Raw genomic sequence first — 15078 nt, 5'->3', positions numbered from 1 at the left:
AACATTTAAATAAAAATACTTTTAGAAGCTGAACTTGCCTTCTTATGTAATCAATACGAGTTTGAAGATATAGAGACATAGATTTACAGAACACATAGGAAGACGGAAACAGTGAAAAATAAGAGGAGGGTGGGTGAGACAGAGAGAGAGAAACAGAGAGAAGAGAGAGACAGGAGAGATAGACGGGGGTAGGGGGACTGATAATGGATAGAAGTATAAATCCTATGTGGCTAAGGAAAATGGGTCTCCAGATTGAAAGCATTTCGTCCTTGGCACAGCAGTGAAACATAAATGATTATTATAAAACTTACAAGTAGGGGAAGTGGTGGGCAGATAGAAGGGGCAAACACTACTAAGAGGATATGAAAAAAGCCATATGGAAACAACTGTTCTATTAACTTATTTAAAACTTAATCTAAAATATAATCTTTGAAAGGAGACGCCCTCCATGGACATGGGTGATGTTCTCCCAGAGGTCATGTATTATTAAAGTGTACCAGCTTTGGGACACCTTTCTATCAGTGACTGGTCAGGGAGGTCCCAGAAGCACCTGAACAACACAAATTATGCGGATTGTTCTGGGTTGCCCACCAGAATTCAGTGGTTATGATCCCAGGGCATAAAAATTAAGTTAGAGCTGAGCTACAAATTTCTTCCCTATTGTCCAGCTGCCATGGCACCAGAATTGCTACATAGGTCGGGGTAGGGGTATTATTAACAGTCTTACTAAGCTGTGAATACTGCTAGCTATAACGATAACTTCAGAGGCAAGTGGTAAGATGGCAGAGCTGGAATTGAGGCAAGCAACCATTTTCTGATTATGTTTGAGGTCTGTTCTGTAAGAGGAAACTCATGCCTTGCTCTGTTAACCTGCTTAAGGGCCCTTGACTGGGAAATCATAGGAGGTAACGGACTACTACTACAGTTTTGCTAAAAGGACATGCTGTCAAACAGCTTTCTAGTACTGTTTGTACTCCTGGATCGTGCTATATCTAGACATCATCAAAGAAGTTTACTACAGTGGGGTGTTAATGCAAAACTCCACAAAAATGACAAGAGTAAGTGCTGGTGTGGCATTGGGCCTAAATGAAACTGCTGTTACACCCCACCAAGGCTCAGGGGCCATTACATAAGAGGAGGCAAAAAGAATGTCAGAATGAATACATGAAAAGGGGAGACAAAAATAGACAAGTTCACTAACCATTAGAACCTTAGGAAACGTAAGAGTTTACATGCAGTAGAACACATAAAACACAAATGAGGGGAAAACAACTCGAATTTTGAGTAGCTGGTGGGAATATAACAAAGGACAATATATTCCATTCGTGGAGTGGGAAGAGTCTCATTTGTGTGGCATAACAGAGAAAATACTGGATCCTTAAAGGGGAAATGCAAGCCTGGTGTAAGACCGGGCTTCGTACTGATTTGGTATACTTACAATCAATGTTTAGAGCAAAGGTGGAAACAAACAAGCACACAAACATGTAACAAAAACCCCAGGGCTGGGAACAGAGCTCAGTAGCAGAAGGCCCGCCACTGGTGTGAGGTGCTAGGTTAGACCCTGAGCTCTGAGGAAGAAAACTACATATGAAATATGTTAAAGCCAGGGCTGGCAGCCCAAGCCTGCAACTGCAGATCCTAAAAGGATGGGGTAGGAGGACCATAAGTTCAATACTACAGAGTTTAAACCTATGCTGGGTAACATAGCGAGACATGACTGAAAAATAAAAATGGGGGTGAGTGTGGGGGAAGGACTCAGAACATAGCTCAGTGTAATAGTGTCTGTCGCAAACACCAGGCTCCAGGTTCAGTGCCCAGGACTATGTGTATATGTATGGATATGGATATGTGCGCACGTGTGCACACACAGACACACAGACACACATACACACAGACAAATACACACAGATACATACACAGATACACACATACACACACAGACACACAAACACACAGACACACAGACACACACACACACACACACACACACACACACACGCACGCACATACAGCTGATGAAATTATGAAGGAGGAGCAAGTTAAGTTAGGTGGCATCATTTGGCAGTACAGAGCTAAATGTCCTATCTAAATCTGAAAGACCAACAGAAGGCAACGTGAGCATATATTCACAATCAGGAAGAGAAATAAAGGATAAATAAGATCTATGTTTTTGTTGTTGTTGTTGTTCTATAATGTAAAGAGAAAATTCTGAATTGAAAAATCATTTTTCAAAAAAAATCAACGTAAATAAAAAGGTAACCATGGCCCAGAAGGTTGGCTTTGCATTCTGCTGCTTGCCTTACCACAGTTCTTACCACGAGTGAGAGTTTCGAAAGGTGAGCGTTGCTGTTTACCTGAGAGTCTTCACAGTACCGCTCAACAGACTCCATGTTGCCCACGACAGCAGTTCCCAGAACCGACATTAGAGCCATCCTGTGATCTGGAACTCTACTTTTCTGCCAAATAACTGCCTGGGGACAAGGAAACATAGATGTGCTGTGGTACAATTAAGGTTTATATGAATTTGAAAACTTACAGCGTTTACATATTGAGCATTTACCCTCACTGTTTTCTGTGTCATCCAGAAGGAACTCAGAACTATGGTCTAAAAGAACAAACTCTGGTTCTACATTTGAAGCTGTACATGCAGAAATGTATAACCTTATCAAGCCCCAGTCCTTTCCTTAAAGTTTCACAAAATATTCTCCCTCTAACTCTTAGAATACATACTTCAAGGTATATTTACAATTAAGGTTTCTCCCTGGCCTCCCAGAATTGACAGCAATGCTATAAGATTATTGTAAATAGTTAGATTGTTGTGAAGATTTTTGAAAGCAAAATGCACTTTAAAATGATGTTTTCCGGTACTTTTAATAAACAGAGAACTTATAATTGACTGAATCTCGCATAAATAAATGCTACCTAGATCCATTTTACATGCTACATATTGCACATTGTAGGTAGATCAAGAGACATAATCAAGAGACTAGAACAAAGGTAGCTGTGTCCAATTAGAGTTGAAAACACTTGAGAAATTGTCAGTATAGAAACCATTCACCCGTCCCACAAATATTCACTCAGTCTCTTGCATGTCCTGATGAAAATATTTGAAGAACCTAAGAGAAAACAGTGTCAGCATCCTGGGGACAAGAAGAGAGTTGGGGAACAGGAGAGGTCACAGCGAATGAAGAGGAGAGACAGGACAGTGTCATGCACAGAAGAGTCTTCTATAGCAAGCAGTTCCTCTGAGGCAACCAAGATGCGACCACCGTATTAAACAGTCAGAAGATTGGCCACAGTTCTATAAGTACAAGCAGGGCTGAATGGCAGTAATTTGGGTAGTGGTCAAATAATAGGCTCGTGCATCTGTCTTAGGAGCTCTGAGTGATGTCTATTGGAAGCAGAGGGGTGACAAACTTGGCCTCCTGGCAGAGGGGTACACTGTACTAGCAAGTTGGTGTGGAGGCCTGAGGCATGTAAGTTCATCTTGTGTGTGTGTGTGTGTGTGTGTGTGTGTGAATGCACATGTGTGCTTGCTTGATGTAGTCTTTCATTTGTTTATGCCATCCAGAAAAACAGAACCAGTATCAGAAAAAGAAGTTGTTAATAAACCAGGCTGCTAAAACCATGTAAATAAATTTTGCTTCGTAATCCAATGTAGAACTTTGACAACTCAATAAACCTGTACACTCTTTGGGAATTTTCTTTTTCTTCTGAAAATTGTTAAAAATGAAGGGAGAAGTCTACTACACATGGCGTAGGGATATACAAAGACAAGGAGGAAAAGAGAAAGGGAAAGAGAGGAGGAGTGAACCAAGCTGTGCACCAAAACAAGTCAGTCAGGAGTCCTTAGCAAAGGCCAGGGACCCATGTGGTCAGACCATCCTCCTGGTATTATGCACAGTAAAAGCAGAACGGAAGGATGTGCTCGTCTGGACTCTCAAAGAAAAACCACACAGCAGACAAATGACTCAAGAGTATAAGGACCTGAGTGCATTCCAAGAGTTCTACTTACACGGTCGGATAATTACAACTAAGGCACCTCTGATCCATAAACTAAGGTATACTTTCACAATCATTCTGGATATCTATTATCTTGAGTAAATCAAAGCTCGAAGAAACCAACTTTCTTAAAGAAACAGACATTCAGTCATGGAAACAATTCTATTCCCTCTCCCTCCCTTTTGTCTCTAAACCTATTTTTTCATATTCCAACATTTATTTTCTAGTCAAAGAAAGCAGTAATTTAGGAACCAACTTGGATTTAAGGAGTTACAAAGAATCCTTCGAACAGCAAAGTGTTTGACTGACAAATGCATTTTTTGATAATTACCATGAGGCCATGTGATGTACTGTGGAATTTCCAATTACTGTTTAAATTAATTTATAAAATAAATACAGGCAACACTTTGCTGACTGATGGAACAATACACACAAAAGCATGACGGTACAGAGTAGGCTGGAAATAAAATTAAATGTCCAAGAGCAAAACTGAGTGGCCAACCACAGCATGACACATTTACTGTTTCTTGTCCATAATACTGGAAAAACTAATTAATGACAAAACATACTCAGACATGGTTGTTTTGCAAGAGTGATTTAGTGAGATCTGAAGTTAGAAAAACAAACACAAACCACTGTTACAGTATTTATCCAAGGCAGAGAGTCCCAGCTCTCTGACAGTGAGCATGAGAAATGAGTAAAGTTCATTCATAAAATGTTCCCTTAGATCTCTGGGAACTGTGGTTTCTGTTGTACTAGCTGTGGTATGGTTACTTTCCATTCTTGAAAATGTGGTTGACTATAAGCCCAGAAAAACACTTACAAAAGAATTATACTTCTAGTTTACCCATTTATTCATTTACTTATTGATTGTAAAGGCAATTCCCTTGTAAGCTGTGACATTAAAACAGATAACAGAACCAACATACCAGTAGGAGGAAAAAAGACAGTGAAGTAAACTAAAGGATTTGAAAGACATGTTACATGATGTGATGATTTCAAGTGTCGAAGGGAATATTGTGGAGGCTTTCTGGACTTTGTCCTGAGAGGATGAAATGTCAGGAATCCTACACAGCAAACAGTACTAACTAGAACAGGTTTGTCGGGAAAGGAAAAATGATGCACTCAGCTTGTACAATGCTGTGTCCCTCATATCAAGGGCAGCGCTGAATTTCGTGGATGATCCACAAGGCAGTGGTTCTCAACCTGTGGGCCATGTCCCTTTTGAAAGATCATTCTAAGACCCCTGGAAAACACAGATATTTACATTACAATTCCTAACAGTAGCAAAATTACGGTTATGAAGTAGTGTTGAACATAGTTTTTATGGTTGGGGGGACACCACGACATGAGGAACTGTAATGTGGTCACGGCATTAGGAGGGCTGAAAACTAGTGCTCTAAGGAATTATCTATTGAGTTTTCTGGGGAAAGCACCCTGTTGGAGGTACAATTACCTGTGTCTTCACTGGTTAACACGCGGGTGCCCAGCACTGGCTGCACCTGCTGACGAGTACAGACTTTGCTATGTTGGTCGAGGAAATCTGAAGCGACCTTTGCTCCCTTCAAGTAGAACAGTTTTATTGCGCCATAGTTTGTTACACAGCCTGCTTACAGATTTGTGGCATCTGTACTACAATTTTAGAAAAAAATCATCAAACAGAAACGACCTATTCATGTCTTCATAATCACTACTCTCTTCATAAAATTGCCTGTTTTCACTGTCATATGAATGGAATCACACAATATGTAGTGTTTTATTAAGACCTTGCACGATGTTCTGAAATTTCACGAGTGGTGTACAACCCTATCCTTTTTCGATGGTTGAGGAGTATTCATGACACATGTCTGATGCATTTTTCATAAATGTATGGCTATTTGGGTTGTTTCCAGCTTGGACCATTATGAATGATGCCACTATAAACACTGAATTTTTCGTGTGGACATGTTTTATCTCTCCTGGACAAGTATGTAGGCCATAAGTGCTGGGTGATATGGTATCTTTAGGCTGATGTTCCAGGGTTTCTACTACTGGGAAGAGACACCATGATCACAACTCTTATAATGGGAAATGTGCTTGGAGCTGGCTTACAGGTTCAGAGGTTTAGTCCATTATTTTTATGATAGGAACCATGGCAGTGAAGACAGCCACGGTGCTGGAGAGGAAGCTGAATTTTCTACATCTGGATTGACAGGCAGCAGGAAAGGAGAGTGACACTGAGCCTAGCTTGGGCTTCTGAAACCCAAAGACCATCCAACGTGATATACTTCCTGGAAGGGCACATCCTCTCCAACAAGGCCCCACATCCTAACAGTGCCCACTCCCTGTGAACCAACGGGGACCCTTTTCATTAAAGCAGCACAGCTGACTAGCATATAATCTCTATGTGCATTAAGCTTCTAAAAAGACAGAGAGATGCTGGCAGCGGCTGCTGTTGTAGGCACAGTGGTGACTTAAGGGAGAATATTCTAAAAAACAGAGGGTAGGGAGAAGATTCTGGACAGTCTGCAGCTGTACGGGAATGAATGCCCCACAGCAAACTCATGCAGGATGAGACGCTGGTCACAGAAGCGCACCCTTCACAGCTGCACCAGCTCTGGCCCTGGCACAGAGGAACTTCCTTCTCCGGTCTCCTCTTTCTCTGCTCTCCATCCTTCCTTCCTTCTATCTGACACATGCTGGGCAACTGCTGAGTCTCGCCCTGCTCTCCCATCTACATAAAGTTACGAGGAAAGCATTTCTGTTGCCTGGGTCTGAAATGTAACTATGGGGCTGGGAGCCCACACTGTGGACCGTGGCTGCTCCGATGAAGAGCTACCTTGTGAATAAATCTTGGTTGCTGACTAATGCCAAGGTTCCTGTCTCACTGCCCGGCTTGCTGAAGTCAGTATATAAAAGGACTTTAGGAAACTGGTCTTAGAAAATCTGAGCAACACAAGAACAAGAAATATGTTCGTTTCTTCTTTACTGTGATGAGAACACTAACTACTGGAAGCTTGGGAGCGCTGAATCACGGGCGGTTACTATGAACTACATGTCCCAGCGAGGCAATCAATTTAGGGGCACTGCCCAAACTTACTATCATTTGGCCTAGCAATGAATAATGCAAACATCTGGCAGCAAGCAAAACTTCAGGCTTGCCCAGAAAATACTTGTTTTCCAAACAGAATCCGTTATTGAAGAAGCTCAAAATGTAATATATTCTTAATAAAAACGTTATTCCTGGATCGTCCACACTGCTCTTGAACAGCATAATCTTTTTACTTCCTCAAGAGCTCTGTATATCTTGCCCTTAGGCTGAAAGCTTAACATATTCTAAAAATACACACACACACACACCTCCATATGTTTTCTATCTAGGTCACACAAAGCTGGAGCATCTGAGTGTGCCAAATGAGAATTGGACTCTGGGCAGTCTGATGACAGTGCAAAAGCACCATCAAGAATATATTATTACATGCACACCATCTGAAGACTGATTTAAGTTGGTCAGATAGATCTTGTCCCCAGCCCACTTCACTGATATATACTGTTTGAATAGGGAATGTGTATACACAAAAAATAGTTACTAAAGAAGGGCACTGCTAATTCTCCCTGGAAATAGGCATCTCTTTCTATAATAAAAAATACACGCTACCAGTATGAAATGAAATTCAATCGCTATATTCAAGGAATTGATTTTTTATTATTTTTCACCGTGTGTGTGTGTGTGTGTGTGTGTGTGTGTGTGTGTGTGTGTGTGTGTGTGTAGGGGGAGATGTGCGTGTCAGTGCAGGAGACTGTTGAGGCCAGAGGCACTGGAGGAGCTAGAGTGACAAGGCTCCCAGTGTGAATGCTAGGAAACGAACTCAGGTCCTCTGAAAGAGCAGCAAATCCTCTTAGTTATCCCTAGAGATAACTCCCTATCCCTAGTTGTTGTACTTGAAACAAAGATAAAGAATCTAAAAGTGTGTGTGTTTAAGGCTATAGTCCTAAGTCTTTTCTAAGATGAAAAAGAGAATTGGGAACTTGATGATAGGCTTATATTTCACATAATTTATTGTTCTTAATGTTAAAACTGTTAAAGATTTGAGTTTATTTTCTCTACCAGATAAAGGACAAAAATAATAATTAGAAATTTGTCTCAAATGGCTAAGATCAAAACTCAGGTGACAGCAAATGCTGGCGAGGATGTGGAGAAAGGGGAACACTCCTCCATTGTTGGTGGGGTTGCAGACTGCTACAACCATTCTGGAAATCAGTCTGGAGGTTCCTCAGAAAATTGGACATTGAACTGCCTGAGGATCCAGCTATACCTCTCCTGGGCATATACCCAAAAGATGCCCCAACATATAAAAAAGACACGTGCTCCACTATGTTCATCGCAGCCTTATTTATAATAGCCAGAAGCTGGAAAGAACCCAGATGCCCTTCAATAGACGAATGGATACAGAAAATGTGGTACATCTACACAATGGAATATTACTCAGCTATCAAAAACAATGACTTTATGAAATTCGTAGGCAAATGGTTGGAACTGGAAAATATCATCCTGAGTGAGCTAACCCAATCACAGAAAGACATACATGGTATGTACTCATTGATAAGTGGCTATTAGCCCAAATGCTCGAATTACCCTAGATGCCTAGAACAAATGAAACTCAAGACGGATGATCAAAATGTGAATGCATATCGCTCCTGAGAGACACAGCCAGAATACAGCAAATACAGAGGCGTATGCCAGCAGGAAACCACTGAACTGAGAACAGGACCCCCGTTGAAGGAATCAGAGAAAGAACGGGAAGAGCTTGAAGGAGCTCGAGATCTCATATGTACAGCAATGCCATCCAAACAGAGCTTCCAGGGACTAAGCCACTACCCAAAGACTATACATGGACTGACCCTGGACTCTGACCTCATAGGTAGCAATGAATATCCTAGTAAGAGCACCAGTGGAAGGGGAAGCCCTGGGTCCTGCTAAGACTGAACCCCCAGTGAACTAGACTGTTGGGGAGAGGGAAGCAAGGGGGAGGGTTGGGAGGAACACCCATAAGGAAGGGGAGGGCGGAGGGGGATGTTTGCCCAGAAACCGGGAAAGGGAATAACACTCGAAATGTATATAAGAAATACTCAAGTTAATAATAATAATAATAATAATAATAATAATAATAATAATAAAGAAATTTGTCTCAATGTATAAAAGGTATGTCTTTACATAGAAAATGAGGAAAGGGGAGTCAGACTTTTAAAAATTCATATAATTACTCAAAAGTTATAAACAAAGACTAATGTAGCCACATAAGGAGATACATGGAAATGCTTAATCATGAGGCTTAAAGTGACTTGTTTTTGAGACAATGTTTCCTGTTCTCACAGAACTCAGACTGGCTTCCAACTCACTACATAGACAAGGATGATTATGAACTTCTGACCTTCATGCTCCAAACATATAACACCATATCCAGGTTTTTAATGGTATCAGGGTTAGGGATCAACCTGAATTTTTTCTTCTCTGTACCACTCTTACTTCTCCATAACTCTGTAAATGAAGCTGTAGAACTAGAGTTTTAAAAAGGTTACTCATTGTCAGAGTCCGGATGTGCAGGGCCGGACGTGCCTGAGGGAGAGCCAGAGATAGGACTTGCCAAACCAGCTATCAGCCCCAAGGACATTGACCATCTGTAGCCACCCCCTCCCCTTCCTTCACCCCCCTGAGTGAGATGAGCCACCCTACCTGCCTGCCGAGCTGCTAGAGAGCACGTACTCCTTGCTGGTGTAATTTCGTGCCGAAAGTAACTGTGCACCATTTGAATTGACCAATCATGTGTAACCGCGCGAATGCCCCTAACCTCCCCTATATAAACCCCCGAGTTTGGAGGCTCGGGGTCGATTCCTCTGTCTCCTGTGTGAGATATGTGTCGACCCGGGATCCCGCTAAGACCCGGGATCTCGTTAATAAAGGTACCTCGTGCTTTTACATCAAGAATGGCTACTCGTGATTCCTGGGGGCACCCCACCCCGCGATCGGAGCGAGAGATGCGGCTCCCCGTTTAGGGGTACGCTCTTTCAAAGCTTAAAATGAAAAGACAAGCAAATAGCTCTACAGTGTGGCTCTTCACTGTCTTGTGTTTCTTTTCTAATCAAGTGGTAAGGTATGGAACTAATACATAGAGCTAGCCTACAACTGATTAGGTTTTTGCCTCAGTTTACCTACTTAACAAAAACTTTCTACTTGAGAGGTAAAATTTTCACTTAAGTATTATTTCACACAAAGGCAAAAGTAGTCTGGGACAGAACACTTCTGGTTTCAGGCTGTGCCCAGATCTGAATTGAACCTGTCCCACAGCTCCCTGCACCCAAATCCCCTCAGGGAGAGAGCTGAACTCCCAGAAGTACAGACAATCCTGAAAGCTCAGGGGAGACCCCCACTTCTGTCCACTTCTGCTTATATTCCTGGCCAAAGAGGAACCTGCATAGTGGCCTCCGGATACAGGAATATAGGAGCAGTCAGCTGAAGGAACTGGTTTCTGTCTGCACTCAGAACTGAACTCAACCTGGCCACAGCTCCCTGCACCCAAATCACGTAGGGGAGAGAACTGGACCCTTAGAAGTGCGGACAATTCTGAGAACTCAGAGGAGACAACTACTTTCTGCCCACATTTCTGACACAAATCGCCTAGTGCCATCTGTGCCCTCTGGGCAGAGAGACATAGGAGCAGTCAGGGCCAGGAACCCTCTGGTTTCTGCCTGCCCTGAGAACTGAAAGCCAGTCTCAGGAGCACCTGCACACCTGAGAGCAGAAGTAAGACCAACTTTTCTGATCCAAGACACTTGCCTGGTGGCCTCAGGACACACAAACCCAGGAGGAGCTCTCTGTTCCCAGGTCCAGCTGAAAGAAAACAGGTCTACAGGAGTGCTGACACACAGGCCTACAGGAGGGGGTCAAGCCACTGTCAGAGACAGCAAGACAAGCTAACACCAGAGGCCACCGTAGGGTGAGAGGCAGGCACAGGAACCTGAGCAACAGAAATCAATCCTACTTGGCATCATCAGAGCCTGGTTCTACCAGCAAAGCAAATATTGGATATCTAAACACACCAGAAAAGCAAGATCTGGATTTAAAAATCACATTTTGTGATGATGATTGGAGGACTGTGAGAAGGACATAAATAATTCCCTTAAAGAAATTCAGGACAAGGGGTTGGGGATTTGGCTCAGTGGTAGAGCGCTTGCCTAGGAAGCGCAAGGTCCTGGGTTCGATTCCCCAGCTCCCAAAAAAAAAAAAAAAAAAAAAAAAAGAAATTCAGGACAACACAAGTAAACAAGTAGAAGGCCTTAAAGAGGAAACAGAAAAATCCCTGAAAGAATTACAGGAAAACACAACCAAACAGGTGAAGGAATTGAACAAAACCATCCAGGATTTAACAATGGAAATAGAAACAATAAAGAAAGCACAAAGACTTATACCTGGAGATAGAAAACCTAGGGAATAGATCAGGAGTCATAGATGCAAGCATCACCAATAGAATACAAGAGATTGAAAAGAGACTCTTAGGGGCAGAAGATACCATAGAAAACATCTGCACAAACCTCACAGGTAATGTAAAATGCAAAAAGCTCCTAGCCCAAAACATCCAGGAGATCTAGGACACAATGAGAAGATTAAACGTAAGGATAATAGGTATAGACAGAGCAAAGACTCCCAAACTAAAGGGCCAGTAAATGTCTTCAACAAAATTATAGAAGAAATCTTCCCTAACCTAAAGAAAGAAATGTCCATAAACATACAAGAAGCCTACAGAACTCCAAATAGATTGGACCAGAAAAGAAACCTACCATCACAAAATAGTCAAAACACCAAACACACACACACACACACACACACACACACACACACACACACACACACACACACAGAATATTAAAAGCACTAAGGGAAAAAGGTTAAGAAACATATAAAGGCAGACTTATCAGAATTACAACAGACGTCCCACCAGAGACTAGGAAAGTCAGAAGATCATGGACAGATGACATACAGACCCTAAGAGAACAAAAATACCAGTACAGGCTACTATATCCAGCAAAACTCTCAAATACCAGAAATGGAAAAACCAAATTTACACAATTATCTTCCTACAAATACAGCCCTCCAAGGATAATAGATGGAAAACTCCAATACCAGGAGGGAAATTACACCTTAGAAAAAAGCAAGAAAGTAATCTCTTTGCAACAAAATCAAAAGAAGAAAGAAACACAACAGAAATAACAGGGAACAACAGTCACTGTTCCTTAATATCTTGTAACATCAATGGACTCAATTCCGTCGCCCCACCACCACCCACCACCCCAAAAATGACATAGATTAACAGACTGGCTACCTAAAGAGGACCTGGCATTTTGCTGCATACAGGAAACACACCTCAGAGACAAAGACAGACACTATCTCAGAGTAAAAGGTTGGAAAACAAATTTCCAAGCAAATGGTCCGAAGAAACAAGCTGGACTAGCCATTCTAATATCAAATAAAATCAACTTTAAACCAAAAGTCATGAAAAAGTATAAGGAAGGACACTTCATATTCGTCGAAGGAAAAATCTACCAAGCTGAATTCTCAATCCTAAATATCTATGCTCCAAATACAAGGGCACCTACATTCATAAAAGAAACCTTGCTAAAGCTCAAAGCACACACTGCACCTCACACAATAGTAGTGGGAGATTTCAACACCCGAATCTCATCAATGGAAACAGAAATTAAACAGAGACATGGAGAAAGGAGCCAAATAGATTTAACAGATATTTATTGAACATTTCACCCTAAAACAAAAGAATATACCTTCTTCTCAGCGTCTCATGGTACGTTCTCCAAATTAATGATATAATTGGTCACAAAACAGGCCTCAACAGATAAAAGAATATTGAAATAATCCCATGCATCCTATCAGATCACCATGGACTAAGACTGGACTTCAATAACAACAATAATGACAAAAAGCGCACAAAGACATGGAAGTTGAACAACTCTCTACTTATTGATAAATTGGCCAAGAAACAAAGAAAGAAAGAAATTAAATACTTTGTAGAATTTAATGAAAATGAAGGTACAACATACCCAAATTTATGGGACACAATGAAAGCAGTGCTAAGAGGAAAACTCACAGCTCTGAGTGCCTCCAAAAAGTAACAGGAAAGAACAAATATTAGCAGCTTGACACCTCACCTAAAAGCTGTAGAACAAAAAGAAGCAAACACACCCAAGAGGAGTAGAAGACAAGAAATAAACTCAGGGCTAAAATTAACCAAGTAGAAAGAAAAAGGACTATACAAAGAATCAACAAAACCAGGAGCTTATTCAGTAAGATAGATAAATCCTTAACCAGACTAACCAGAGGTCACAGAGAGTGTATCCAAATTAACAAAATCAGAAATGAAAAGGGAGACATAACCACAGAATCTGAAGAAATTAAAAAAAAAAAAAAAAAACCATCAGATCCCAGTACAAAAGACCATATTTAACAAAACTGGAAAATCTGGAGGAAATGGACAATTTTCTAGACAAACACCAGGTACCAAAGTTAAATCAGTAACACATAAACCATCAAAACAACCCCATAACCCTGAAAAAAAAAAACCAAAAAAAAAAAAAAAAAAAAAAAAAGGCCCAGGACCGGATAGATGCAGTGCAGAATTCTTTTTTTTTCCCTCCCATCTTTAGTAAATTGGGTATTTCTTCCTTACATTTCAAATGTTATTCCCTTTCCCGGTTTCCAGCCAACATCCCCCAACCCCTGCCCTTCCCCTTCTACATGGGTGTTCCCCTTCCCATCCTCCCCCCATTGCTTCCATTCCCCCCAAGAATCCCGGTCACTGGGGGTTCAGTCTTGGCAGGACCAAGGTCTTTCCCTTCCACTGGTGCTCTTACTAGGCTATTCATTGCTACCTATGAGGTTGGAGCCCAGGGTCAGTTCATGTATAGTCTTTGGGTAGTGGCTTAGTCCCTGGAAGCTGTGGTTGGTTGCCATTGTTGTTTGTATGGGGTCTTGAGCCCCTTCAAGCTCTTCCAGTCCTTTCTCTGATTCCTTCAATGGGGGTCCCGTTCTCAGTTCAGTGGTTTGCTGCTGGCATTCGCCTATGTATTTGCTGTATTCTGACTGTGTCTCTCAGGAGAGATCTACATCCGGTTCCTGTCGGCCTGCACTTCTTTGCTTCATCCATCTTATCTAGTTTGGTGACTGTATATGTATGGGCCACATATGGGGCAGGCTCTGAATGAGCGTTCCTTCAGCCTCTGTTTTAACTTTGCCTCCCTATTCCCTCCCAAGGGTATTCCTGGTCCCCTTTTAAAGAAGGAGTGAAGCATTCACATTTTAGTCATCCTTCTTGAGTTTTATGTGTTCTATGCATCTAGGGTAATTCAAGCATTTGGGCTAATATCCACTTATCAATGAGTGCATACCAGGTGTGTTTTTCTGTGATTGGGTTACCTCACTCAGGGTGATATATTCCAGTTCCATCCATTTGTCTATGAATTTCATAAAGTCACTTGTCTCCCTGCAGTCTAACTTCATGAGTTCTTTGTATATTTTGGATATAAGCCCTCTATCAGTTGTAGGATTGGTAAAGATCTTTTCCCAATCTGTTGGTTGCCGTTTTGTCCTAACCACAGTGTCCTTTGCCTTACAGAAGCTTTGCAGTTTTATGAGATCCCATTTGTCGATTCTTGATCTTAGAGCATGAGCCATTGGTGTTTTGCTCAGTAAATTTTCTCCAGTGCCCATGTGTGGGAGCCGAATTGGATTTGGGCCTGGTTGCCTTGTCACTGTATGGCCTTAGTCTTACATTGTAGGATCAAAAGCCTCTCCCTGTAACTTGCACAAGAAGTTTGCATTCATGGAATGTTTTCAGCCAGAACAAGAACCTTCTGGGTCTCCAGCAAGGTTTGACCCCTGCTGAGCCCTGCCCTTGCACGTGGAAGCTTTTTGTTCCCAACTGGGAACAGTGTGGCCAGGTACTTCTCACCTGAGTCAGAATTAGGCTGGCCTTCCTGGTTATTTCCCTAATTTATTCAGGTCACATAGTCGGCCCTTTGTTACTGAAG

General features: G+C 41.8%; 1 protein-coding gene across 3 annotated transcripts in view; it reads right to left on the bottom strand.

The window, feature by feature from the left end:
* The window catches only part of Pms1 (PMS1 homolog 1, mismatch repair system component), an 87731-nt gene that overhangs the window by 20510 nt on the left and 52143 nt on the right, over window positions 1-15078 (bottom strand). For all 3 annotated transcript variants that reach the window (XM_032901070.1, XM_032901071.1, XM_032901072.1), the window contains exon 6: window positions 2355-2471. In XM_032901070.1, the coding sequence (XP_032756961.1) occupies window positions 2355-2471 (117 nt within the window). The remainder of the gene's footprint in view (window positions 1-2354; window positions 2472-15078) is intronic.

The sequence above is a fragment of the Rattus rattus genome, chromosome 4 (genome assembly GCF_011064425.1).
Source record: "Rattus rattus isolate New Zealand chromosome 4, Rrattus_CSIRO_v1, whole genome shotgun sequence".
Taxonomy (NCBI): Eukaryota; Metazoa; Chordata; class Mammalia; order Rodentia; family Muridae; genus Rattus; species Rattus rattus.
This window is presented reverse-complemented; position numbering and strand designations above follow the sequence as displayed.